We start from the raw sequence: 25281 nt of genomic DNA, 5'->3' as shown, positions 1-25281 counted from the left end.
ACGAAACTCTCAAAACAGTCACCATGCTGGATGATGTCATGGCATTCTGGTGGGCGGTGCTTCAATTCCGACTGTCACGGGTTGTTATAGTCTCCATTTATTGTTCGTCACGGGATTGTTGCCATTCTTTTTGTTCTTCTACAGCCCTCCGATTCAATAAAATAACAAACCTGTGTGTGTATATCGACGAGTTATGAAAAAAAGCACTTAAAAGCATGTTAACAAATAGCATCACACACACTCTATAGTGTCTAAATATATAAACATATTAAGTGAAGTGTTGGATGCTGGAAGTGACCTTGAAACTGCACCCAAGTCGTGGCAAGAGACGTCCGAGAAATCTCATCAAAATTGGTTACCGCATGCCCAAGAGCGTTCTCACAGCTAAATTGGGAAAATAAAAAGCATTAGTATTGACAGAGAAAGACAGAACCATCTAGAATTTGCACAGTTTGTTTTAGTCTCAAACAAGACAAAGTGTTTAACAATGCAGAGCCTCGCCGGGGTATTTGTCTAGGTAACCCCTTTCACACACATGGGGCGTGCTATATTAAAATTGATCTGCGTGTGGAGTCAGACACACGTACTGGTACAGCATTACAATAGCCTCTCCAGTTCCTCGGGGAACGGACGAGGCTAACGACGCTGAAGAATTGAAATTATGATCCAAGGGCTAAATTTGGAGAGTTCAGACGATCGGATGAAAACGAACACGACAAAGACAAAAGTTACATTAAACTGTTATGCAAAAAGTAAGAAATATCAACTCGACCATTTTGAAATTGAAGACACCAATGATTACACTCACTCAGGCTAACAAAAGAGATGTACCAGAGCAGGATAGGCAGCATTAGTAGAAGAAATTATGAAAATAATTTCTTTTTTAAAACCTCATGAAAAGCAAAGTTTATAATCAACATGTAATAGCAGCAATGAGGTATGGCAGTGAAACGTTATCAACTCACAAATGTTTATTAAATTGCTTCTTACAAAGAAGATGCAGCAACAAAAAAATAAAAAAACATAATGAGAAGATGACGATGAAGCAGCCAATGGATCAGATGAAAATAAATTCAACAACATATTGGTCACAATCAAAAAAACCGAAACGGAACGGGGCTGGACATGGAGCAACAGGTAACCGGTAGACAACAAAAATTACAACCTGACAACCCAAAGGAAATGAAAGATGCGGAGGATGACCGAAGATTAGATGGAGAGACGACAAGGAAATTAACTGGAGTACAATGGCTGTAAATTGCAGAGGATAGAAAAGAATGGACCGTATCCTTGTGGAAGGAGGCCTTCATCAGGTGAGTCATTAAGTCACTATAATCGACCAAAATCTTGGAGAAAGTGTTACCGTCAGTGCCATCCTATGAGAAATTATTAAATTAATGGTTGTGAATCAATAATCTTGCATACATTTCCTTCCTGGCTCAATATATTGTGTAATAGTGTTCCTATATCATTCGTGTACCCCCCCCCCCCCAACCGCACTTTTCTTTTTGGCTTGAACAAAGGAAAGTGGGCTTATTTACACACAAACGAGGTTGAAAAGTGACTTGTACAGGAAAAAAAAATAGACTACTAGTATATGAGAGTACTTTAATCGCAGAAAGTGTGTTGTAATGGAAGGTGCAGGACTTCTTACAAGACAAGACTTCCCACAAAGTGCCATTGCCAAACATAATTTCAGTGCTTTTAACAGTTTCCTTCATCGTCATCCTCATGATCATCAATGTACCATACTCTTTGCAGAGCATCGGTTCTTCCAAACCATTCTTTTGGCAAGGGTTAAAATCTACGACGGGCCGCCACACCGACGCGCGATACTCGAACGAGGTTGTGGGAATTTTGAACTTGTTCAGGATGCCGGCGATAACTTGGTCCTCTTCGTGAAAGACATTGTGGGGTCTTTAATGTCCACCAACAAATGCTGGCGGACAGGACGCCCGGTTTAACGTCCGTCCGAGGGACGACACACATTGTTGAATCACCCTTCCTGCGAAACACCGGGATGACAGTTTAAAGCTGTGTCGCGATTCCAACACAGGCTAGACAGTTCAGAGGGGAGTGTGCGTAGCTCCCATTTATCTTGCTAGCCCACAGCTTCCTTCCCCACATCACTTTTCCCGCTTACATACTGACATGCACCCAACTCAAAAGCATTCAGAAGAAAATTCTGACAAACAAAGATGGATTAATAAAACAGAATGTATCATTTAAGAATATCGCTTCTAGAGACCGCACGCGACACAAAATTGCAAGGTTTTTTTTGTACAAATTTCATAATAATTTTTTTTTTTTTTTTTACTATACATAAAAATCATTGACTTCATTGTTTATTCTCCAAGTGGGCAAACAGAAACTTTATATAAAAAAAGGAAAATAAACAACACATGCTAACCTTTTTGCACACTGGATCTTCAAGTGCGTATACAAAATGTCACAGATATACCAGGCTACGAAGTCAGAGCCGGATTTCAACTCAAAGTTTCAACTTCCTTAGGCCCATCTCCCTTTTATGCACGTGCATTACACACAAGTTGTAAACAATTTAGCATCAGTGCACATCCGTTTAGAAAAAGCACGTCAGAAATTAACGCGTGCCATGCTGGCTCGCCCAAAGTAGCGCGCTACACACAATCCAGCCCGACTGTTAGCCGGGCTTCAGCATCACAGATTATGCGAGGCAACCATTTCCGAAATGATCGAAACGTGTCGTGGATACAAACCTGCAGAACAGAGTACGATTTAGTGTTGCGATTAAAGCAGATGGTTGTGAAGTCACAGATATAATCATTGCATTGATGAAGACAAAGTAAAAATAAATAAAAAGGTCTGCCAATGTCATGTCTAAGCTTATTGCTGGTCAGTGGTCATTTTCAGTTGAACAATCACAATCAATGAGAAATAATTTGCACTTTGGTCAGTTCACTGGAGATGTAGAATATGCATAAACTCGTATGCACAAAATAGAGTTAATTTTAGGCTTTGGGTAATGGATATAGTTGAAAAAGAAACAACAAAAAGCTTATTAATTTACAATGATCAGTTACATAATTATCGTGTACATGACGAGCAAAACATGCTAAGTGTCAAGAGCTGCAGTTACCGAATTACAAATGCACCTCCGACGATTAAATCCTCTTGGATTATGGTTTACAAGTTGTGATTGACTTGATAAAAGGATCGTTCGAAGCTTGCGCAATGCAAACTTCACATTCCAAATGTTTCGCGTAGTGTATTGACCGACATGGTCGTGTAATGTCCCACTGTACAAAGGACGTTTCAGCACCTTACGAGTTGCCGAAGCAATCTTCACGCACCTTTTAAACGAGATCCGAGTTATATGAGCAGCAGTGAAGTTTTGATTTCTCGGTGACATTGTTCGAGTACGGCACATCAAGTCCCCTTCAAGAAACAAGGGACTGACAAGTGTAAGGCAAACAACAACAAAAAAATTGTTCCTTCCTTCAGTAATATCTATCATCCTATGTTCCTCTTGTATTCGGTTTTGCGGACACGCACAAAGCAAAATCAATGGCACTTTATGATGCCTGAAGAAGTAGTCGTCGTCGATTTAATTTCTTCCGAGTGAAGCTGAATTTATCTCGTATTTGGGTGTAAATGTCAACATCAATTTGGAGGAGCGTAAAGGTAAAGCATTTATACATGCATAAAAGATGAGTGCGCAATCATCGAGCAGCCCCGTCGAGACTACCACGTGGCAGCTCGATGTGCGAGTGATAAGGGGGACAGAGAAAAAAATGGATGAAGGATGAAAAACAAAACATGATGTCGGGATAAACCATCGGATGATCAAACGACGGCCTTACAGCCAAGACAATAATTTTGCATCGAGCGAAAAACACCAACAAAACCTACATCAAGCCCTTGGAGGCACTGCAGGTGCAGGCACAGTCAATGACCGGGTGACTGCCAAGCACTTTCTCAAAACCATGCCATCGCCAATCAGTTCTCAACTGGTGTGGGTTCTCCTTGAACTGTTGATGGTGCTGGCGTTAACACCACTTGAACCAGAAAATCCCGGGGGATTTTGAGGTCCGCGAGATGCGTTCGATCTCCCAGCAAGCGGCCCGAATAAAACCAACGTTGCCGCGCTGGCTCGAGGCTCGCCTCAGCCTGGCACAATCTGCGCTTCGCCTGGTTCACGGTGTCCGTCGTACGAATGATCAACACCATATCACGGCCCGTTGACAGGCGCAGTCGGAGCGGATAATCACAGCCTCCAGCATCAGAATCAAGGCCACCACCGCCACTGGTGTCTTCGGTTGAATCTTCTGTGATGAGGTTGATTGGTGGCACAAGGCAGTAGACAGGCAGCTGATAGCGGTTTCCCAGCTCATCATAGCAGTCAGTAAGTGTCCCTGTGAAATAAGTAAGCAGAGGCGAAAGAATATATCTGAAAGCACATGCAGACTTGTTCTGAACTGCAACACAAAGCAAAATGGTGTGTGTGTGTGTGTGTGTGTGTGTGTGTGTGTGTGTGTGTGTGTGTGTGTGTGTGTGTGTGTGTGTGTGTGTGTGTGTGTGTGTGTGTGTGTGTGTGTGTGTGTGTGTGTGTGTGTGTGTTATCTCCATATATGAGTTTCAGAAGGTGGAAAGAGCACTCCCAGGTCTCAAGGTATCCACGTGTATGTGTGATATATGGCTTCATTGTATACTTGTTCATTATGTGCAAATGGTGACTCTCATTTTCCATTTTAACAAATGTATTTTTCTTCCTCAGACAATTTTGGCCTGAATGGTATTGCCGTGGATGTTATTGTCCATCTGCCAATCCGTTCGTGCGGCTGTTAGGTTTTTCAGTTCTGCTCCATATCTCAGCAAGTAATTGAGGCAGGTTAATGAAAATGTGGTTGGTAGTCCGACTTGTGTCGATGTGTATTTTCGTGGTTTTACACTTCAGACCTCTGTCAGTCTGCATGATCGTCTGTTAACAATTTTTTGTGACTGGATCATCGAGGTAAGAGGCGGAAGGTTGATGAAATGTACATGGTATGCCATCTGTCTTGTGTAGACGTGCCTTTCAGGTAACGTAGAACGATTGTGTGGACATGACTTTTCCAGATTTTGTGTCAGACCTGAGGGCATCATGCCTCACCTGACAAGAAACATATTTTGATTCCTATTGTTGCTGCTACGTGAAAGGGAACCGCAACTGGTTGGGCTACTTGTGCCTTCTTGAGGCACCCTGAGGCTTGACTCTTATTTTTCCTCTTCTTTATTTACAGCACACATTATTCCCACCTTTTTGTAGGATCAGTTGGAGAATGTTTTTAGCCCAAGACTGAAATGGCTGGCCAGGTGTGATGTTTGACTGAAGGTGGAATTTCGACTTTGTTCAGGCTGCAGGCGATAACTCACCTGCTCTTCACGAAAGACACCGTGGGATCCTTCAGGTCCACCAAGACAAGTCCTCTGGCTCATAGTCTTTCTCACGAACGGTGTACACATTACTGCATTGCCTTGGATGTGAAACACCATGGTGGAAGTTTATGGCTGCGTCAAGATTCAAACCCAGGCTAGACAGCTCAAAGATATGTGCACATACCTAAAAGCTATCCTCCCACCCCCAGGCCTTGACTTGTCAATTCCACTATCCCCACATTCTTGGGTTGAGGGTACTGCACCTTAGCTGCCTATTTTTCCTCTTGATTCACTTATAGGATGTGGGTAGAAATGCTTGTAAGCAGTATTCGGTGCCAATACCAACCTTCCTTGAAAGGGAGTGGGCTTTACACATCTCAAGCTCTTATTAAGACCGACAAAGTGCGTTTCAAATGCCATTTTAAAACAAATTAAATACAAATCAACATATTGATGGAACGGTGGAGTTGGCCACATGCTGCATTCAGAGGAAAGATGTTTAATCATTATACAGTACTAGTACATGCCCGTACGTGCATGCTCATACGTGCGTGACCATACGTGCAAAAAGAAAAAAAAAACTTTCAAACCTCGAGCCAGAAACAACCACACAGGCCGTTCCTTGGCTCTCGTAAATGACGACTGGATCGGGGCATTGTGTTCATCTATAAATGCGCATAAGAAATCGAGAAATTATTCGAATACATTAAGTCGTCACTATCCGGAAGTGGTGCGTGCCCGTACGGAATGTTCACATGCATTCCACGAATTATCGCTTGTATTGAAGTAACAACTGCTGTGATACTTACACACACAGAGTTAATTAAAATCCAAATTAAAATCAAGTTTACCTCCCTGTCTTTGCTTGCCATGACATTTGCTGCCATTGACCATTGCCACTCCTTCGCCACGGTAACGAAGGCACTGATCCCCATCGTAACCGGCACGGCACGTGACGTCATCGTCAGCCGGCCGTGCACCGGCCTACGCAGCCATGTGTTCTTTCATTGGTTGGTAAATAAATGGCCATAACTTGGGAAGCACTTGTCCGATTAATATCAAACCTTGAAAAGGCACATCCTCAGGTCCCCAGCAATATACCTGGCAAGTTTCAATTAGATCGGACCAGCGGTTGTCGAGAAACAGCGGTCACACGCGCGCGCGCACGCACGCACGCACGCACGCACGCACACACACACACACACACACACACACACACACACACACACACACACACACACACACACACACACACACACACACACACACACACACACACACACACACACACACACACACACACACCTGGAATTATAGATAGATAACCCCCCCTAGCATTCCCTCATTGTGTGCTGTTTGTCCTAAATGCAGAAAAGTCCTTAATAGGACATAAATATACCATTTTGACGGAAAGATGTACACACCATGTGGAAGTGAGATGCTGGCACCATCCACAATGGCCTGTGCCAGGTCATAATCGTTCGACTCAAAGGCGCAGCACGCAGCACGAAGGGCATCCCAGATCTCTTTGCGACCCTCGAAGGCTGGTGCAGTGTCCCAGAACTCATCCCGCTTGCTACGCAGTTGACCCTCGGTCATGGGGTAATTGCTTTTCCATTTTGGACGCTCCTTCCTCAAGGCCTGATTCCGGCCTAATGCCACTGCAGGAAGAATTAATTACATTAAACAAGTTCATTTTTCAAGAGGAAACTGTTTTATCCAATATATATCCGCCGTATATCTATATATCTAATAAAACGGTTTCCAAATAAATGGTGAAATTATTTGTATTTCTCGAGAAAATAGTCCAAATGACATTGAACATGACGTGACGTGTTCAGATTGAACCTGGCCATCATTTTATACAACATAGCAAATCTGCAAATGGGGGAATGGTACACATGTTTAAACTGCTCTAATTGATACAGAGTGCGTAGATCCTCCTGGTGAATACCAAAAATTATACAAAAAGGAACACAATTCACACAACCCTTGACAAAAAATAATAGTAATAAAAAATATTTACCAATGACATCCACCATACTCTTCTTCTTCTTTTTGAATTCCCACAATTATTTCCACCTTGTCCGTTCGGTCGGGGAACATTTTTGGCAAAATTCTCTCGAACTGGCTGGTCATGTCTGATGTATTATCATGGGGTTACAAGTTATCCCATCCACAATTCTGGGGGAATTATGCACAGGATGTTCACTCGTGTAAAAAAACAATATGTACAAACTCCTCTATGAGTTTAAATAAAAACAAGTCTGAAGACGACGATGGTTCACGAGCGGTATTTTACGATGAAGATTGTTTTACAAGTCAAGGATGAGACAATGTGATGTTTCACCAAGTTAGAAAAATGATCAACATTATGTGGTACGGGTGATAGGTTATTAGCTGCAAAATGTCGAAAACCCGGTTTCGTTCAATAACTTTCAAAATTTGACCTTTGTATAACCTTTAAAGGTCACAAAACAATGTTGTGGACATTAAAATAAGGAAACAGGATATGTGCCATAGCTTATTGGAGTTCGTTCGTCGAAGAAGGTCGAAAATCCGGTTCGATTCCCACAACTTTGAAAATTTGACCTTTGTGGCCTTTAAAGGTCAAAGGTCAAGGATTATGACCTTTGGTGCAAAACTTCCTCTGGAACATTCCAGGAACAATATAACGTCATATAGGCCATATGGCATTTCGCACTCCTTGGATTATCCATACTTTGATGAAATCAGCGTAAAAACAAACTTGAAGGGGGCGCCACGGGCAAGGTGTTCGAGATAGAGCAAAATGGTTTCTAGACTTTAGGTGGGGAATGACCTCAAGATTATGCATAAAAAATATTGTCATCCTTGCTCTCAAAGTTTGGGCGGCCGTATGATTTTTATGTCAAAATTCGCAATTTTCTAAGTTTGTGACCTTGACCTTGAGATGAAAATGAAAATTCGGACGACGACAAGTTTTAGATAATTCATTTTGCTATTCAAATACCGAAGAACCCATTCCATTCAGTGAATTCCCTAGGAGAAGATAGATTTTTAATCCGACTACCCCCTAAAAATGGCTATTTTTTGGGTGTGGCTCCGCCCACAATGGGCAATCTGAGCTGCTTGTGCCTTGTGCCAATCTTAGCTGCCTACTATCTGTCACTGCCCATTTCTTCAAAACCTATCTTCTCCCTCAAAATTGACCGAATCAAACTGAATTTTTTTTATCTGTTGTACATATGGCCAATGCGCACAATTTCTCGAGCGGGAATTTCGATAAAAAAATAATAAATAAATAAATAAAAAACGAGAAAAAATATGAAAAAACAAAAACAAAAATACAAGTGGGCATGGGATGTCCATCACCAGGAAGACAAAACTAGGCATTGATATAAACATCATATTCAAATTTCATCCAAATCGGATCACATCCCACAAAGTTGTGCTCTGGACAGACAGACAGACAGACAGACATACATACATAACGAATATAGTGGTCACTCTGGCTGGTGCTCGTGAACCAATTGAATGCAGGGGTGGTGGTAAGGGGGATTAATCAGAAAAAAATAAAGAGGAACGCATTTTAAATTTACAAACTGGGAATGGTGGACGGCACACACGAGACACGACTTACCACCCACGGTCCCCCAAATGCATTCCGTCATTGCGGTCAATGTCGCACAAGTATCGAGTGAATTAATTTTAATGGCCATCAAGGAAATAATAAATAAATAAAACGTGCATTCACTTCTTAGAAGCAAAGGTTTTATCCACTTCTATTTGTCAATGTCCAATAGTCTTTACAAGCACTCTCTAATGTGACAATCTATTGGATAAAATTATGAGGATATTAAATCTGTGTTCGGCTGTAGTTCCTAACCCGATCCTGATGATGTGCTGATCCCTTGGGGGAGTGCAAAAGAAAAGAAAAAGAGAAGAAACTAGAGAGTCCATAGAACACCTTCCCTTGATTAAAAAAAACGGATGTGGGACGTCATTGGAAACGCTTCAGGAAGGAGGAGGGAGGAGGAGTGGGAGGGGGGAGAGGGGGAGGGGGAGGAGGAGGAGAAGGAGGAGTTTCTCGAGGTTCCTCCACCCTGAGAGTGCGAGTGGCAAATTTGATTGGCCGAAACGGCGTACAATTTTGTCCAAGTACTGCTAAGCTGAAGGTTTTTGAAGTGCCAACAAGGTGATTTGTGTTTTACACTGTTCAAGTATATAATTCATTTGAAATAAAATAAAGATTTTAACCCTTTGAACCCTGCGAGCCACTTTATAGTCCGCTATTCAAACCTCAATATACCCGAGCGGCCGGTTCACCGTCGCTATTCAAACCTCCATATACCCGAGTGGCTGGTTTACCGTCGCTATTCAAACCTCCATATACCCGAGTGGCCGGTTTACCGTCCACTATTCAAACCTCCATATACCCGAGTGGCCGGTTTACCGTCGCTATTCAAACCTCCATATACCCGAGTGGCTGGTTTACCGTCGCTATTCAAACCTCCATATACCCGAGTGGCTGGTTTACCGTCGCTATTCAAACCTTTATATACCCGAGTGGCTGGTTTACCGTCGCTATTCAAACCTTCATATACCCGAGTGGCCGGTTTACCGTCGCTATTCAAACCTCCATATACTCGAGCGGCCGGTTCACCGTCCGCTATTCAAACCTCCATATACCCGAGTGGCCGGTTTACCGTCGCTATTCAAACCTTCATATACCCGAGTGGCCGGTTTACCGTCGCTATTCAAACCTCCATATACCCGAGCGGCCGGTTCACCGTCCGCTATTCAAACCTCCATATACCCGAGTGGCTGGTTTACCGTCGCTATTCAAACCTTCATATACCCGAGTGGCCGGTTTACCGTCGCTATTCAAACCTCCATATACCCGAGCGGCCGGTTCACCGTCCGCTATTCAAACCTCCATATACCCGAGTGGCCGGTTTACCGTCGCTATTCAAACCTCCATATACCTGAGTGGCCGGTTCACCGTCCGCTATTCAAACCTGCATATACCCGAGTGGCCGGTTCACCGTCCGCTATTCAAACCTCCATATACCCGAGTGGCTGGTTCACCGTCCGCTATTCAAACCTCCATATACCTGAGCATCCGGTTTACCGTCCGCTATTCAAACCTCTATATACCCGAGCGACCGGTTTACCGTCCGCTATTCAAACCTCCATATACCCGAGCGGCCAGTTTACCGTCCGCTATTCAAACCTCCATATACCCGAGCGGCCGGTTCACCGTCCGCTATTCAAACCTCCATATACCCGAGTGGCTGGTTCACCGTCCGCTATTCAAACCTCCATATACCCGAGTGGCTGGTTTACCGTCCGCTATTTAAACCTCCATATACCCGAGTGGCCGGTTTACCGTCTGCTATTCAAACCTGTATATACCCGAGTGGCCGGTTTACCGTCCGCTATTCAAACCTTCATATACCCAAGTGGCCGGTTTACCGTCCGCTATTCAAACCTTTATATACCCGAGTGGCCAGTTTACCGTCCGCTATTCAAACCTCCATATACCCGAGTGGCAGGTTTACCGTCCACTATTCAAACCTTCATATACCCGAGTGGCCGGTCTACCGTCGCTATTCAAACCTCCATATACCCGAGCGGCCGGTTCACCGTCCGCTATTCAAACCTCCATATACCCGAGCGGCCGGTTTACCGTCCGCTATTCAAACCTCCATATACCCGAGCGGCCGGTTTACCGTCCGCTATTCAAACCTCCATATACCCGAGCGGCCGGTTCACCGTCCGCTATTCAAACCTGCATATACCCGAGTGGCCGGTTCACCGTCCGCTATTCAAACCTCCATATACCCGAGTGGCCGGTTTACCGTCCGCTATTTAAACCTCCATATACCCGAGTGGCCGGTTTACCGTCTGCTATTCAAACCTCCATATACCCGAGTGGCCGGTTTACCGTCTGCTATTTAAACCTCCATATACCCGAGTGGCCGGTTTACCGTCCGCTATTCAAACCTCCATAAACGCGAGCGGCCCGATTTTTCTCCAGGGAGCCCAGAGTGGGTGGGGAGCCGAAGGTCCAAGGAGCTCAAGGTACAAAGGCTTATTGGCTGCAGGTAAAAACACACCAAAAAACATAGATTTGAAGTTTACCACCATTGATGCACCATCTTTTACACCACCTTATTTAACAAGTTAAACTCGTTATTTGTGCTTGCTTTTTTGTTTTCTTTATGACGCCCGTAGAAACAGTGAATTTTCTGTTTGGAAAGATTTTCAATTTTCTTTGCCATAGACAGACAGACAGACAGACAGACAGACAGACAGAAGCAATTGCTGTCCCGGGAGTGCGCATGCTCACTCGGGACGATATTCCTTACAATTTGACAAATTCAGAGCCAATCCCGCTTTGCGCTATGTGCGCGGGGTAGCAAACAACATCCGCTCCTCTCCCACGACAAAATGTCGTCACACACTACGATTCCCAATATGTCAAAAGCAAGCATCCATGGAAGGCTGTGCTTCATCTTGCTTGTGTTGCAATTTTATGTTGATAGTTGTATGTCCTTTTGTCACTAGGATAGTCATACATGGTGAGCCGTACAATCTTTAGAGGTTCGGAAGAGGTCCGCACACCCAAAACGTTTGGGTACCACTGACGTATGGCAAGCAACCAAATTCAGCAATAAGGCATGAGAAGAATGTCTGCGAGAGGCACGTCTGCATTTGATGGGGCGTGCACACAGGAGGGATGAGCCGGAGAATTGGAGGGGGCGGGGGGGGGGGATGTGGTCATGCAGATTGATATGGATGCAGTTGGCAGGAGAAGGGACAGACACCAAAATTGAAGTGGAGGAGGGGGACTTGAGAAATAGGAGAGGATGCTCGGGGTAGAGGGTTGTGGAGAGGAAAAATTGCTTGTGCGGCCGAACCCACAATAACATGGGATATAATTGGGGTCAATGAAGGAGTTGCAGGTGAACAACTCGAGAGGTTTCCAGGAGAAACGGCACTGTTTTTCCTTTGATGGAAAATGTGTCTACGAGGCATCCTTAGCACTACAGCACCACACGCTCTACAGGCAGCACTACAGCACCACACGCGCTACAGGCAGCACTACAGCACCACACGCGCTACAGGCAGCGCTATAGGGTTAATAAGGTCAAAATTGAAGGCTTGGTTACAGTGAAAGCCAAACGCACAAATGGGCTTTTTGGAAAGTTGTAACAGATATAAAACACATATATACACACACACACACACACACACACACACACACACACACACACACACACACACACACACACACACACACACACACACGTTTCTCCTTGCGAGAAGGAATTAAAATGCCACAATTACATCGATCAAAAACATCTCATCTTTTTTGGATCACGCTGATCTGCATCGTCACTGAACATGAAAAAAAGGAATAATTTGGTGAACGATCTTCATTAATAACGTAAAGCTGGAACAATAGGCATTACGGGTTTAGTAAAACAAAGGATAAGGTCCACGGAGAGGCGACAGCATCTCCATCCGCTTCCCCATTGTATCGTGTCCGGTAATAAATGAAGCATCACGGCGGAGGGGCAACACCAGTGGCATCGAGTTCGCCAAAACAAACATATCGTGAGACAGAGCGTCACCTGAGAAGGGAGGGAGGGGAGCACCACACGTGCTACAGGCAGGGAGGGGAGCACCACACGTGCTACAGGCAGGGAGGGGAGCACCACACGTGCTACAGGCAGGGAGGGGAGCACCACACGTGCTACAGGCAGGGAGGGGAGCACCACACGTGCTACAGGCAGGGAGGGGAGCACCACACGTGCTACAGGCAGGGAGGGGAGCACCACACGTGCTACAGGCAGGGAGGGGAGCACCACACGTGCTACAGGCAGGGAGGTGAGCACCACACGTGTTACAGGCAGGGAGGGGAGCACCACACGTGTTACAGGCAGGGAGGGGAGCACCACACGTGTTACAGGCAGGGAGGGGAGCACCACACGTGCTACAGGCAGGGAGGGGAGCACCACACGTGTTACAGGCAGGGAGGGGAGCACCACACGTGTTACAGGCAGGGAGGGGAGCACCACACGTGCTACAGGCAGGGAGGGGAGCACCACACGTGTTACAGGCAGGGAGGGGAGCACCACACGTGTTACAGGCAGGGAGGGGAGCACCACACGTGTTACAGGCAGGGAGGGGAGCACCACACGTGCTACAGGCAGGGAGGGGAGCACCACACGTGCTACAGGCAGGGAGGGGAGCACCACACGTGTTACAGGCAGGGAGGGGAGCACCACACGTGCTACAGGCAGGGAGGGGAGCACCACACGTGCTACAGGCAGGGAGGGGAGCACCACACGTGTTACAGGCAGGGAGGGAGCACCACACGTGTTACAGGCAGGGAGGGGAGCACCACACGTGCTACAGGCAGGGAGGGGAGCACCACACGTGCTACAGGCAGGGAGGGGAGCACCACACGTGCTACAGGCAGGGAGGGGAGCACCACACGTGTTACAGGCAGGGAGGGGAGCACCACACGTGCTACAGGCAGGGAGGGGAGCACCACACGTGCTACAGGCAGGGAGGGGAGCACCACACGTGCTACAGGCAGGGAGGGGAGCACCACACGTGTTACAGGCAGGGAGGGGAGCACCACACGTGTTACAGGCAGGGAGGGGAGCACCACACGTATTACAGGCAGGGACGAACCTGAGCTCGACTTTTGGCAAAACTGTTAAGGCAATTCACACAACACTACACTGCACTACTACAACACTACACTGCACTACTACAACACTCACACGTTTTATAAACCCATCACCAAAGCACCACCACAACATCCACTGCAAAAACTGTTCTACTACAACAATCAGAAGGACTGCAATACCACAACAACGACAAAGCATGTGCTACTACAAAGACTGCACCACCACAACCACGAAAAAGACGACAATGACTGCACCAACATTAGAATCATGAAGGTAGCAAACAAATACCATTGTCGAAGAAGATGGCAGTCCTACCACGACAACGATAGAGATGGTAGACCGACCACCACACCACAGACCCACCACTTCCACCATAACTAAACTGTAGAATCATCAAAGTTGTAGAAAGGAATCACCTCTACCACAAATAATTTGGTGGCACCAGCGATATCACAAAAATCGCGCCAGTCACCACCACGACTGTGGAACTCCAGGACATGACCTCAGGAAACAGCACTTGCTTGTGGAGATGAGAAATCCCTGGATGGTTCCACAAAAAGACTGATTTTTAATCCGTGAAAAGAGAGTTTGGAGTCGTGAGGAACCGGGCCGAGCCTGATGGGACTTATTTATATAGAAATATACTATAAGGGGGAAATGGGGACGGGCGAGGGGGAAAAGGGGGAAATGGGGACGGGGGAGGGGGGAAATGGGGAGGGGGAAAAGGGGACGGGCGAGGGGGAAATGGGGACGGGCGAGGGGGAAAAGGGGAAATGGGGACGGGGGAGGGGGAAATGGGGACGGGGGAGGGGGAAAAGGGGACGGGCGAGGGGGAAATGGGGACGGGGAGGGGGAATGGGGGATATGGGGACAGGGGAGGGGGAAATGGGGACATGGGGATGGGCGAGGGGGAAATGGGGACGGGGGAGGGGGAAATGGGGACGTGGGAGGGGGAAAAGGGGGAAATAGGGACGGGCGAGGGGGAAAAGGGGGATATGGGGACGGGGGAGGGGGAATGGGGGATATGGGGACGGGGGAGGGGGAAATGGGGACATGGGGATGGGCGAGGGGGAAATGGGGGATATGGGGACGGCGAGGGGGAAATGGGGACGTGGGAGGGGGAAAAGGGGGAAATAGGGACGGGGGAGGGGGAAATGGGGACGTGGGAGGAGGGGGGAATGGGGACGTGGGAGGAGGGGGGAATGGGGACGGGGGAGGAGGGGGAATGGGGACGGGGGAGGAGGGGTTGCTCGACCGTGTACAGGACGAGCCTGAGTGGCGGGGCCAAAGGGGGCACGACGAAATAAATGGACATATCAGCAGGGACTATTTATAGTGTGAGGAGAGCAAGGACACTCACCTCCCGTCACCTCAGGGTTGTCGTTGAGGCTGTTGCTGGTTTCATGGCGGGTCCCCACGCAACCGCCCATGTGTGCCCACCTTACAGCAAAGTATCAGGCGACACCTCGTCCTCCTAACCGGCTCCGTTCTCACGACGTGGTTCAAAAAGGACCGATTACATGTTTTAACAACAACATACTACTCGATCTCCTTCACGGCGATAAAAAAAAAGCCTTTCGGGCTCGTTCATCGCTCCGCTGGGTCGTGAGGGTGAAGGCGTGGCAGGAAGTTCCGGGTCGGCGGTCTCGTTTGGGCGAAGGGTCAAAGGGAGCGATCATGGCGGCGCCCAGTGACGACCATTTTCTCCATTTTTGTATTGATGTATCGACTGCTGAAGCTAATGTAGAGATCCGCTTCATCAATGAACGCAAGGTACGACACACGACACACACAAATATACACACAAATATACACACTAACACGACACACACACACACACACACACACACACACACACACACACACACACACACACACACACACATATACACACTAACACGACACACACACACACACGCACACACGCACACACGCACACACGCACGCACGCACGCACGCACGCACGCACGCAAACAAACACACACACACACATACAAACACATGCACACAAACACAAACACACACACACAAACACACGCACACACACATACAAACACAAACACACACACACACACACAAACACACACACACACATACAAACAAACACACACACAAATATACAAACACACACACACACACATACAAACACAAACACACGACACACATACACACGACACACACACACATACACACACACACACACACACACACACATACACAAACACACACACAAATATACACACTAACACGACACACACACACACATACACACGACACACATACACGCGACACACACACACACACACATACACAAACACACACACAAATATACACACTAACACGAAACACACACACATACACACAACACATACACATGACACACACACACATACACAAACACACACACACAAATATACACACTAACATGACACACACAAACATACACACGACACACAAACACGACACACGACACAGGCAAACACACACACACACACACACACACACACATACACAAACACACACACACACATACACACGCACAAACACACACAAACACACACAAACACAAACACACACACACAACACACGATACAACTCATTCTCCCTGAGGCCGAACATCAGGTAGTTGTTTGTGTTTCCGAGGTGCGATGATGATGTGTAGTACGGATTGTGCTGTTTGCGATCCGGACATTTTTGTCGAGGTCAAGGTCACTGAAAAACACTTCACTTAACGAGAAGCAAACGGTGTGTGCGTGTGTTTGTGTGTGTGTGTGTATGTGTGTGTGTGTTTGTGTTGTATGTGTGTGTGTGTGTGTGTGTTTGTTTGTGTGTGTGTGTGTTTGTTTGTATGTGTGTGTGCGTGTGTTTGTGTGTGTGTTTGTTTGTATGTGTGTGTGTGTGTTTGTTTGTATGTGTGTGTGCGTGTGTTTGTGTGTGTGTTTGTTTGTATGTGTGTGTTTGTTTGTATGTGTGTGTGCGTGTGTTTGTGTGTGTGTGTGTGTGTGTGTGTTTGTGTTTGTGTGCGTGTGTTTGTGTGTGTGTGTGTGTGTGTGTTTGTTTGCGTGTGTGTGTGTGTGTGTGTGTGTTTGTATGTGTGTGTTTGTCTCTGTGTGTGTGTGTGTGTTTGTGTGTGTGTGTGTGTGTGTGTTTGTTTGTGTGTGTGTGTTTGTATGTGTGTGTGTGTGTGTGTGCATGTGTTTGTATGTGTGTGTTTGTGTGTGTTAACATTAAATTTACTATTTGAGCTTTTGTCCAATTTCATGGAGAGGAGATGGAGGAGGAGTCGGTTGGGACCATACTCTGTGCAGAGCGTTCGTGCTGACTAAACAGTCTCCTTGGCTCTTGGGTACAATCCTGGACGGGTCACCACTCCGATACAGGACACCAGCAAGCTGGTACTCATTTTGCCGACCTCGGAAGGATGACAGGCAGAGTCAACCCCACCTGGTATGAATTAAACAGCCGAGGGGGATTTGAACTCAGGACCCTAGGATCCACAGCCCATCCCCTGACCATGAAGTCACAGATGCCAACCCTCCCGATTTCATCGGGAGGCTTCCGAAAATTCACCCAAACTCCCGCCCTTACGATCACTATCCTTATCCTCCCGAAATTTTGATATTTTTGCACTGTTCACTAATCACTTCGAAGTTACCGAAGTAATCGACTTCGAAGTTACCGATGCTTCAAGCCCTCGATGTTGATTACGAAATGGCAGAAAAGAAGCTTACGAAGACCAAGAAATGGTCTCAGAAGTACAAGACCGAATACAGTCTCCAATACCCGTGTATTCAAAAGTCTGAAAGAGGAATTCATCATGCGTATTGTACAGTATGCAGCATTGATATTTCAGTTGAGCACGGAGGTCGCGATGATATTCGGAAGCACGTTGGAAGCAAACGGCACACAGATATTGCAAAGGAGAGATCTTCGAGCACGAGTACCGGTACACTTCTGAATTATTTCACCAAACAAGGGACAAGCGAGGAAGAGGATGTTACCCGAACGGAACTTCTCTTTAGTGGATTTATTGTGGAACATAACTTGCCCATATCAGTCTCAGATCATGCTGGACCTCTATTTCAAAAGATGTTTCCAGATTCAAAAGTTTCTTCAAAGTATGGATGTGCAAGAACAAAAACTTCAGCAATAATTGGTGAGTTGTCAAATGTTACTGCTTCATCTATTGCCGATATTGCTAGACTCGCTCCATTTAGCCTAGCTACAGACGGAAGCAATGACAGTGGTGAGGCCCAGCTATATCCTGTCCTGATTTCGTACTATGACAACAGTGCTGGGATTGTGAAGCAAGGTTTGCTAAGTTTGCCTGCGTGCAAACAAGATTCCACTGGAGAAAACATTTTCAAACTGCTTGATCATGAGTTCAGTGACAGGAAAACTCCGTGGGGAAATTGTGTTTCCTTTTGTGCTGATAATGCCTCTGTCATGGTGGGCAAGCACAAAGGAGTCGCTGCTTATATCCACAAACAAAATCCAGAGTGCTACATCATGGGATGCCCTTGCCATATGATGCACAATACGGCCAAGAAGGCGGCTCAGGCCTTACCCATTGAATTAGATGACTTTCTCATCGATATTTACTACTACTTGGACAAAAGTAGTAAACGCGTCAAAGGAGTGAAAGCACTGCAAGAACTCTGTGATGCCCCGACACACAAGATTCTGAAGCATGTTGCAACAAGGTGGCTGTCCCTTGGTCAGTGCCTAGACAGGCTGATTGAACAGTGAGAGCCACTTCGCCTCTTCTTCAAAGAAGAAGTACGAAGAAAAATGCAACCAACTGTAGCCAAGACTCTAACAACGAGCAAGAAGGACGGCACTGTATCTACTGCCAGTACTGGCACTGCAGGATCAAGCACTAGTGGAGCAGCATTCACCACTACCACTGCAGTATCTGCTGCGAAGAAGACAGCAGGGACAGCACCAAAACCAATGCTGAGAGCAGGTAGCATCACCGGCCCTTCATCACGTTCATCTACAAAGCAGATCCCTTCAGAGTCGAGAAAGACTGTGATAGTCCCATCTGCAGGCAAAGAAGGACTCAAGTTAAGTTCTGCTTTTGCCAAATCACTTGATAGAAGCTCAGCAAAACCTTCGAATCAGAGGTCTTCTTCCTTGGCTGCACCTACCTCAAGCTCTCTCCTCAAACGTAAAATTGGATCTGGTACTACGAGTCTGACCTCTTCTGCTGGCAGTAAACGCAAGTGTGATCGCCCTGCGGCTAAGTGTACGACGAGTTCTACAACTAAAAGCGCATCTTCCTCAAACACTGTGCAGGAATCTAGAGAAAAACGTGTCAACAGGATGTTCTTGTCTCCACAAACAAAACTCTATCGTTTCTTCCTTCGATATGCTAACAAGCTTTTTGAGAAGCGGAATCTTCTGCTCCAAAGAGACGAACCCTGTATTCATCTCTTGCACGGAGAATTGAATGGTCTTCTGAAAGATATCTTCGTACGGTTTTTGAAACCATCGGTGTCATCGGTTGCTCTGGTAAATGTACCCTTCTTTGACAGACATCATCAGAAGAATGATGAGGACCTCATGATTGGGAACGATGCCAAACTGTATATAAGGGAACAAAGGAGTCTCAAGAAATCCACCTTCACTCTGAGTGAGTCAGACATCCAAGGTTTCTTCAGTGCAGTTCGCTCATATTATGTGAAAGCCTGCAATTACATCTTCAAAACCTGGCCGCTAGATGATGAATTAGCCAAGCATGCTCAGGTGCTGGATGTTAAGCTACACCAAGAAGTGGGGTTTGACTGTGTGGAGTTTTTCATCAAGAAATTCCCCTGTCTGTTCAGTGGCGGTGATAGTGACATAGACAGTCTTGAGAGTGAATTCGCTCACTACCAGGCAGACGCCTCCATAGCTACAATTGCTACTGAGACAGTGAGAGTGGATGAGCAGTGGCATCGGATTTCACAGCTCACAGATCCCTGCACTGGTGCCAAGAAGTATCCTAATTTGAGCAAAGTGATGAAGGGAATCTTGGTCATTCCTCATTCAGACGCATCATGTGAGCGGGCACTCAGTCTTGTACGGAAGAATCAAACTGAATTTCGTCCCAATTTGAGTGTCAAAACCCTGGAAGCTCTCTTAATTGAAAAACTAGCTCATAGCACCCCTTGCTACCAGAGAGAATACAGCAAAGACATAATCAGAAGGGCTAAAAGAGCCACACAGCTGTCACTCAGCAAAGCTGCCATGGAAAAAGCAAGCAGCAGTAGTACCAGCCAGTAAGGTAAGAAAAATATTGCTTCTTTTGTGCTTTTTGTTAATCTTTGATTGTCCCCTAACTTACTAATATTAACATACATGTAACATTAAAAAGTGCACAATTTTCCCCTTTTTTTGTTCAAAAAGTGGGAATTCTTAACATGTTAAATGCTCCAAAATAGGGCTCAGAGGGCACTAGAGAGCGTCTGGAACCCCAGAGCTTCCAGGGCCCTAAGGCGGGCCCTGGACTCCGCCGCAAGGGTCGAGCGCTCCGCGCTCGAGATGTGCGCTTCGCGCACATTATTTGGTGTCGGTTGCAAATCCTCCCTAATTCTGATTTCCAAAAGTTGGCATCTCTGTGAAGTTAACACCAGGCATTTAGAAAGGAGGAGGCTCTGAATTTGATCTCCAGGTGAGAGATACCTTGATTGTTCTCAGGGACGTCGATCCTCCACCAGTGTCTACCTGTAGTGGAGAATTGTACTCGATTGCATTGGATGGATGAATGCCTTGTTCACCAGCAATTGTCAAGGACTCTACCGATCGATCATTAACCAGAAGTTGATCACAAGTGATTTGATGGGTTTGCCGATCATTCTACATTACGGAGTGACGGTTTGGGACCTATATCGATGGGAACCTATCGAGCAGTGTTGTACATCGTATGTCAGGTGGTTAACCGGTTTAGTACCTTTTACAGGTAACCATAAGGTACATGTACAGCCTTTATTATATTACAAGCTCTTCCATGAAATAAGTGTTTTTAATTACACCCAAAAGTACATGTACTAGCACAAGCTTCTACCCTTCTTGAAAGTTATATTACGAAAATAACTTTGGGGGGAGGAGGGGTGTGGATGTGGGGTGGTTAATGAAGGACTGGCTATTAATTAGTTATCTCTTAATGAATGTTGGACTATATGTGCTTTGTATCCCCAGTTAGAAATGACCAGGATCAGGTGTATAGGATGTTCCTTGTCACCCTAGCTCCCGTGTCTGATTTTTAAAATAATTTTCACCTTCCTTTTGTAGTTTAAAACATTGTTAACCTTTCCCCATTATAATTCCTAACCCCCCCCCCATATAACCACGTCAAAATAGTGGTTGCATGTGTGCGTTTCCCACGTGACCGTGTCAAATGGCACGCCCACTTGAAAAACTTTGTCCACGTTCCATTGACGTTGCGCGTCCACCTGAGCGACCTCAGATGCAGGTGTGTTGACCCGGAGACTCGTGAACATTTTGGTCACTATGGGAGTGCGTGCATGACTCTCGCCATTTGTTAGCAGGAGCTATGGGGGAGGGGGGAGGATGCAGTGCTGGCTGTGTAAGCAGAGGTGTGCCAAGAAGAGAATCAGGAGGGAGAGAGAAAAGAGGAGAGGATGAGGTCTGTGCCGTGCTCAGTCCCACAATCGGCTTGGCTCAAGCCATTCCAACCACAGGACACATCCACTCAAGTCTCAGCACGAGTGACTGGGCTCTTGTTCGCGAGTCTGTCGGCACCCCCTGATCCCATCCCTGTTGTGTCTCACTGACACTTCAGGGAATGCTCCCATCCACATTCACTTCCACTTCTGTTATTCTTTCATCTGTCCTGTGTCCCTGACAAGTCTGTGTGTGTGCGTGCGTGCGTGCGTGCGTGCGTGCATCCTCCCCATTCCTGTTATTATTCATCTCGCCTGTTTTGTTTAAAATTGCCGTAGCTGTGGATTTTGAGCCACAAAATGCACTTCCCGTGTCACCAAATTCTCCTTAAAACTGAACGCATGTAGCGAGGTTCAGCGCGCAGGCCAAATTGATCTCCAACCGCATTGCACGGCGGAGTCACCTCACCACACGTGCGCAGTACACCTCCGCTCAAGCGTCGTACGAGGTTTCATTCGTTCATTTATTTCATCTCAGGCGGTCCTCGGGTCTTCCTTTTTTGGGAGACCGAGTTTGTCACAATACATATTCTTTATAGCGGCACAAACAGATGGGACAGCTGGCTTCCTGTTACCTCCAAAAGGCAATTTACTCCACGGTGCTGCGCAGCCAGCTGATTGTGGTTTATCTTGACTCGCCCAAGCAGACTAATGTGTTCAGTAAAATTGACTAACCGTGGATGAAATCAACGGAGAGTGTTGATGGAGGCACGCCAACCGTCGTGGGAAGCAAGTGGTTGGATTACTTGGGATAATTGCCGATGTGGTTGGGGGATAATCCATCATTTAATGAACAGAGACCTGTCAACCAAATTATTGTGCCAAGTCCGTCTCCTATTTTGTAACAATCAGGAAATAAAAGGGCAAGCTCGGATTCTGGTGATGTTTCTTCTGTAACCCGAGGACAGAGGTCGAAGGAAATCCTTCGGTCATGAATAAGTTTCCTGAGCTAACTCTGCTCTGTCCTGATTGTTACTAATTGATAGACAAACTCTTGGCTTGATATTTATTGGTTGGCTATGCTTTTGTTTTGTTCCTTTAAATGGGCTTTATAGGATATCTTTTTTTGGGGGTATGTATGTATTTATTTATTTATTTATTATTTATTTTACCTCCGCCACCAAAGGTGGACAGAGTTTGTTTTCACCCCTGTGTGTCTGTCTGTGAGCAGGATATCTCAAGTTGTGGACAGGTTTGGTGTACAACAAGGACAAATTGGATGTTGGTGAAGATCCAGAAACTAGAATTTTTTTCACTGATTCTTCATTATTGAGAGATGGGGCCAAAAACAATTCATAACCTGATATTCGGAAAAGTTGAGGACGCATTGTGACGAAACTTGGTGGATGAGTTTGGTAGTTGACAATAACAAGCCGATTAGATTTTGGTTATGGTCTGGATTCAGATCCGACCTATCAGAGGGATGTAAAAGGTAAACTGCTCCACCTGGTAGATGTGTGCGCTCTACTGAGTACTGTTCTTGTTTAAATTGTGAGCGGTCCATGGTGTTTTTGCAACTTTCATGGGCTTTTGGAAACTTTATTGTCCGACTTCGTTGTGGAGCCCCTTGCATTTGTTGTCACCGTCTCGTTGTCCGATCGAATCGGATCGTGAATCGTGTTCTACACGGAGCGTTGGTGCTGCCGAAGCAGTTTCTTGGCTCGGGTGACAATCCTGGATGGGTCGCCACCGACTCGCAAAGTCTGGGCAATGATTTGTAATTTGTTCAGGGTACCAGCGATAACTCACCTACTCTTCGCAGAGGACATCGTGGGATATTTAACCGTCCACCGACGAATGCCGGCAGACGGGACACCATGGCTGTCCAACAATATTTATAAATTTGCGTCATGCATGTTGTGAATTTTGCCAACTTTTGCACATCTGCTTGCTTGTTGTGTTTCGTAATGTTGCTCCGACTAAATTTGCCTTTGATATCACCTGACCAAAAACTGGCATTTGTTTTCCATAAATGGGAAGTTGAGAGGTTGGGACAAAGGAAAGGGGAATTTAAATTCCAAATTGGCCTTTATGGCTGGTAATTACGACCTCCTCTCATTGCCTCTGCCACTGAAGGTGGATGGAGGTTGTGTTTTCACCCCTGTCTGTCTGTCTGGCAGTGAGCAGGATATCTCAAAAAGTTATGCACGGATCCGGATGAAATTTTGTGGGAAGGCTGGGTGTGCGATGAGGACGAACTGATTAGGTTTTGGTGAAGATCCAGATCCGGATCCGACTACTAGAATTTTAAAAGTGATTCTTCACCATTGAGAGATAGGGCTAAACTAATTATAGAGCACGATCCCTCAAAAATGTAATGGGCCCGATATGATGTGTTCTCATGGACCAGCCATTGCAGGGAGGAGGGATGCGCTCTACCGAGTGCCCTTCTACTCCTATCCTCGTGGAGGATCTCGAAGTCTGACTCGCGTTGATGTTCTTGTGGACTTTTTTGTTTCACAGCCTCCAGTTTTCATCGAAACTTCCTGAAACTTGGCATATATATGTAAAAATTCCCTGCGCAGACGGTAACCATCTCCGGTTTTGAAAATTCCTCCGAGAAAAAAAGTTATGACGTCAAAATATCTCCGCTAATGGAAATCGCCTGAAAAATTATCTCCGAAACTCGGCAAGCTTTTTGAATTCTGTTTGCGGGAATCGAACAGGGCATTAGCAGAGATGAATTACTGCACATATGATGCATCACTATGACGTCATATCAATTTTTATGACGTCATTCCTCTTTTTTGACATTTTTTTTTGTTTCACAACCCAGAGTTTTCATCGGATCTTCGTGAAACTTGCCATGTATATGCAGAAAGCCCACGCGCAGGCAGTAACCATCTCCGATTTTGGAAATTCTTCCCAGAAAAAAAGTTGACGTCATAATATCGCCGCTAATGGAAATCGCCGATACCATTATCTCCGAAACTAGGCAAGCTGTTTGAATTTTGTTTGCGGGAATCAAGCCGGGCATTAGCACAGATAATTTATCGCAAACCTGATACATCACAATGACGTCATATTCGTTTTTATGACGTCATCTTTAAGAGGACGAGGATCTTAGCTCATTCGAGCTTGTTTTTTTTAAAGTGATTCTTCAACAATGAGAGCTGGGACCAACAAAATGTTGTGGACGGATTCGGATGAGACTTGGTTCGTGAGTTCGGTAGGTGACGAGAACAAGCTGATTCGATTTTGGTTAAGGCTCGGATGCAGATCTGGCCTATCAATGATACAAAACGTAAACTGTTCGGCCTGGTGGAGGTATGCCCCCTACCGAGTGCCGTTCTCGTTGATGGCAATGTATTACTTGTGGGTGAAATGATTTATTTATTTATTTTCCTGACACCGAAACCCTCCCCATCCCCCGCCCCTTCGCTTCCTGCCCTCTTTTCAGGGCAAGGGTCTTTTTGCCAAGAAGGCCCTTAACAAAGACGATCTGATTTTTGCCGAACGTCCTGTCGTGTGTGCACAGTTCTCATGGAATGCTCTTTACAAATACAGAGGTATGTTTCGCTCACACC

General features: G+C 46.1%; 2 protein-coding genes across 4 annotated transcripts in view; one reads left to right on the top strand and one right to left on the bottom strand.

Annotated features, from left to right (window-relative positions):
• Positions 1-953: 953 nt before the first annotated feature.
• On the bottom strand, positions 954-15717 carry UBTD2 (ubiquitin domain containing 2). The gene is made up of 3 exons (XM_085848612.1): positions 15448-15717; positions 6822-7058; positions 954-4394 (listed from the first exon to the last, which is right to left on the bottom strand). Exons 1-3 carry the CDS (start codon positions 15515-15517, stop codon positions 3979-3981), a joined length of 723 nt encoding a protein of 240 aa, XP_085704738.1. The 5' UTR covers positions 15518-15717; the 3' UTR covers positions 954-3978.
• Positions 15516-25281, top strand: part of SMYD5 (SMYD family member 5) — a 29165-nt gene continuing 19399 nt past the window's right edge. For 2 of the 3 annotated variants that reach the window (XM_085848594.1, XM_085848593.1), the window contains exons 1-2: positions 15516-15860; positions 25155-25263. In XM_085848594.1, coding sequence (XP_085704720.1) covers positions 15516-15860; positions 25155-25263 — 454 coding nt within the window. Of the gene's footprint in view, positions 15861-20695; positions 24924-25154; positions 25264-25281 lie in introns of those variants that run through there. The other variant, XM_085848595.1, reaches the window with a different exon arrangement.

This window comes from Eptatretus burgeri, chromosome 12 (assembly GCF_056783735.1).
Source record: "Eptatretus burgeri isolate ZD-2024b chromosome 12, Ebu_testis_v1, whole genome shotgun sequence".
NCBI classification, from domain to species: Eukaryota; Metazoa; Chordata; class Myxini; order Myxiniformes; family Myxinidae; genus Eptatretus; species Eptatretus burgeri.
The sequence above is the reverse complement of the archived record's forward strand: the minus strand, read 5'-3'. Positions and strand labels throughout refer to the sequence as shown.

Coding starts and splice junctions, on each gene's coding strand:
- UBTD2 (XM_085848612.1), bottom strand. CDS start 15,517: ATGGGCGGTTGCGTGGGGACCCGCCATGAAACCAGCAACAGCCTCAAC. Junction 7,059..15,447: donor CAACCCTGAGGTGACGGGAG/GTGAGTGTCCTT, acceptor TTCTTCCTGCAG/TGGCATTAGGCCGGAATCAG. Junction 4,395..6,821: donor CAGCATCTCACTTCCACATG/GTGTGTACATCT, acceptor CTTATTTCACAG/GGACACTTACTGACTGCTAT.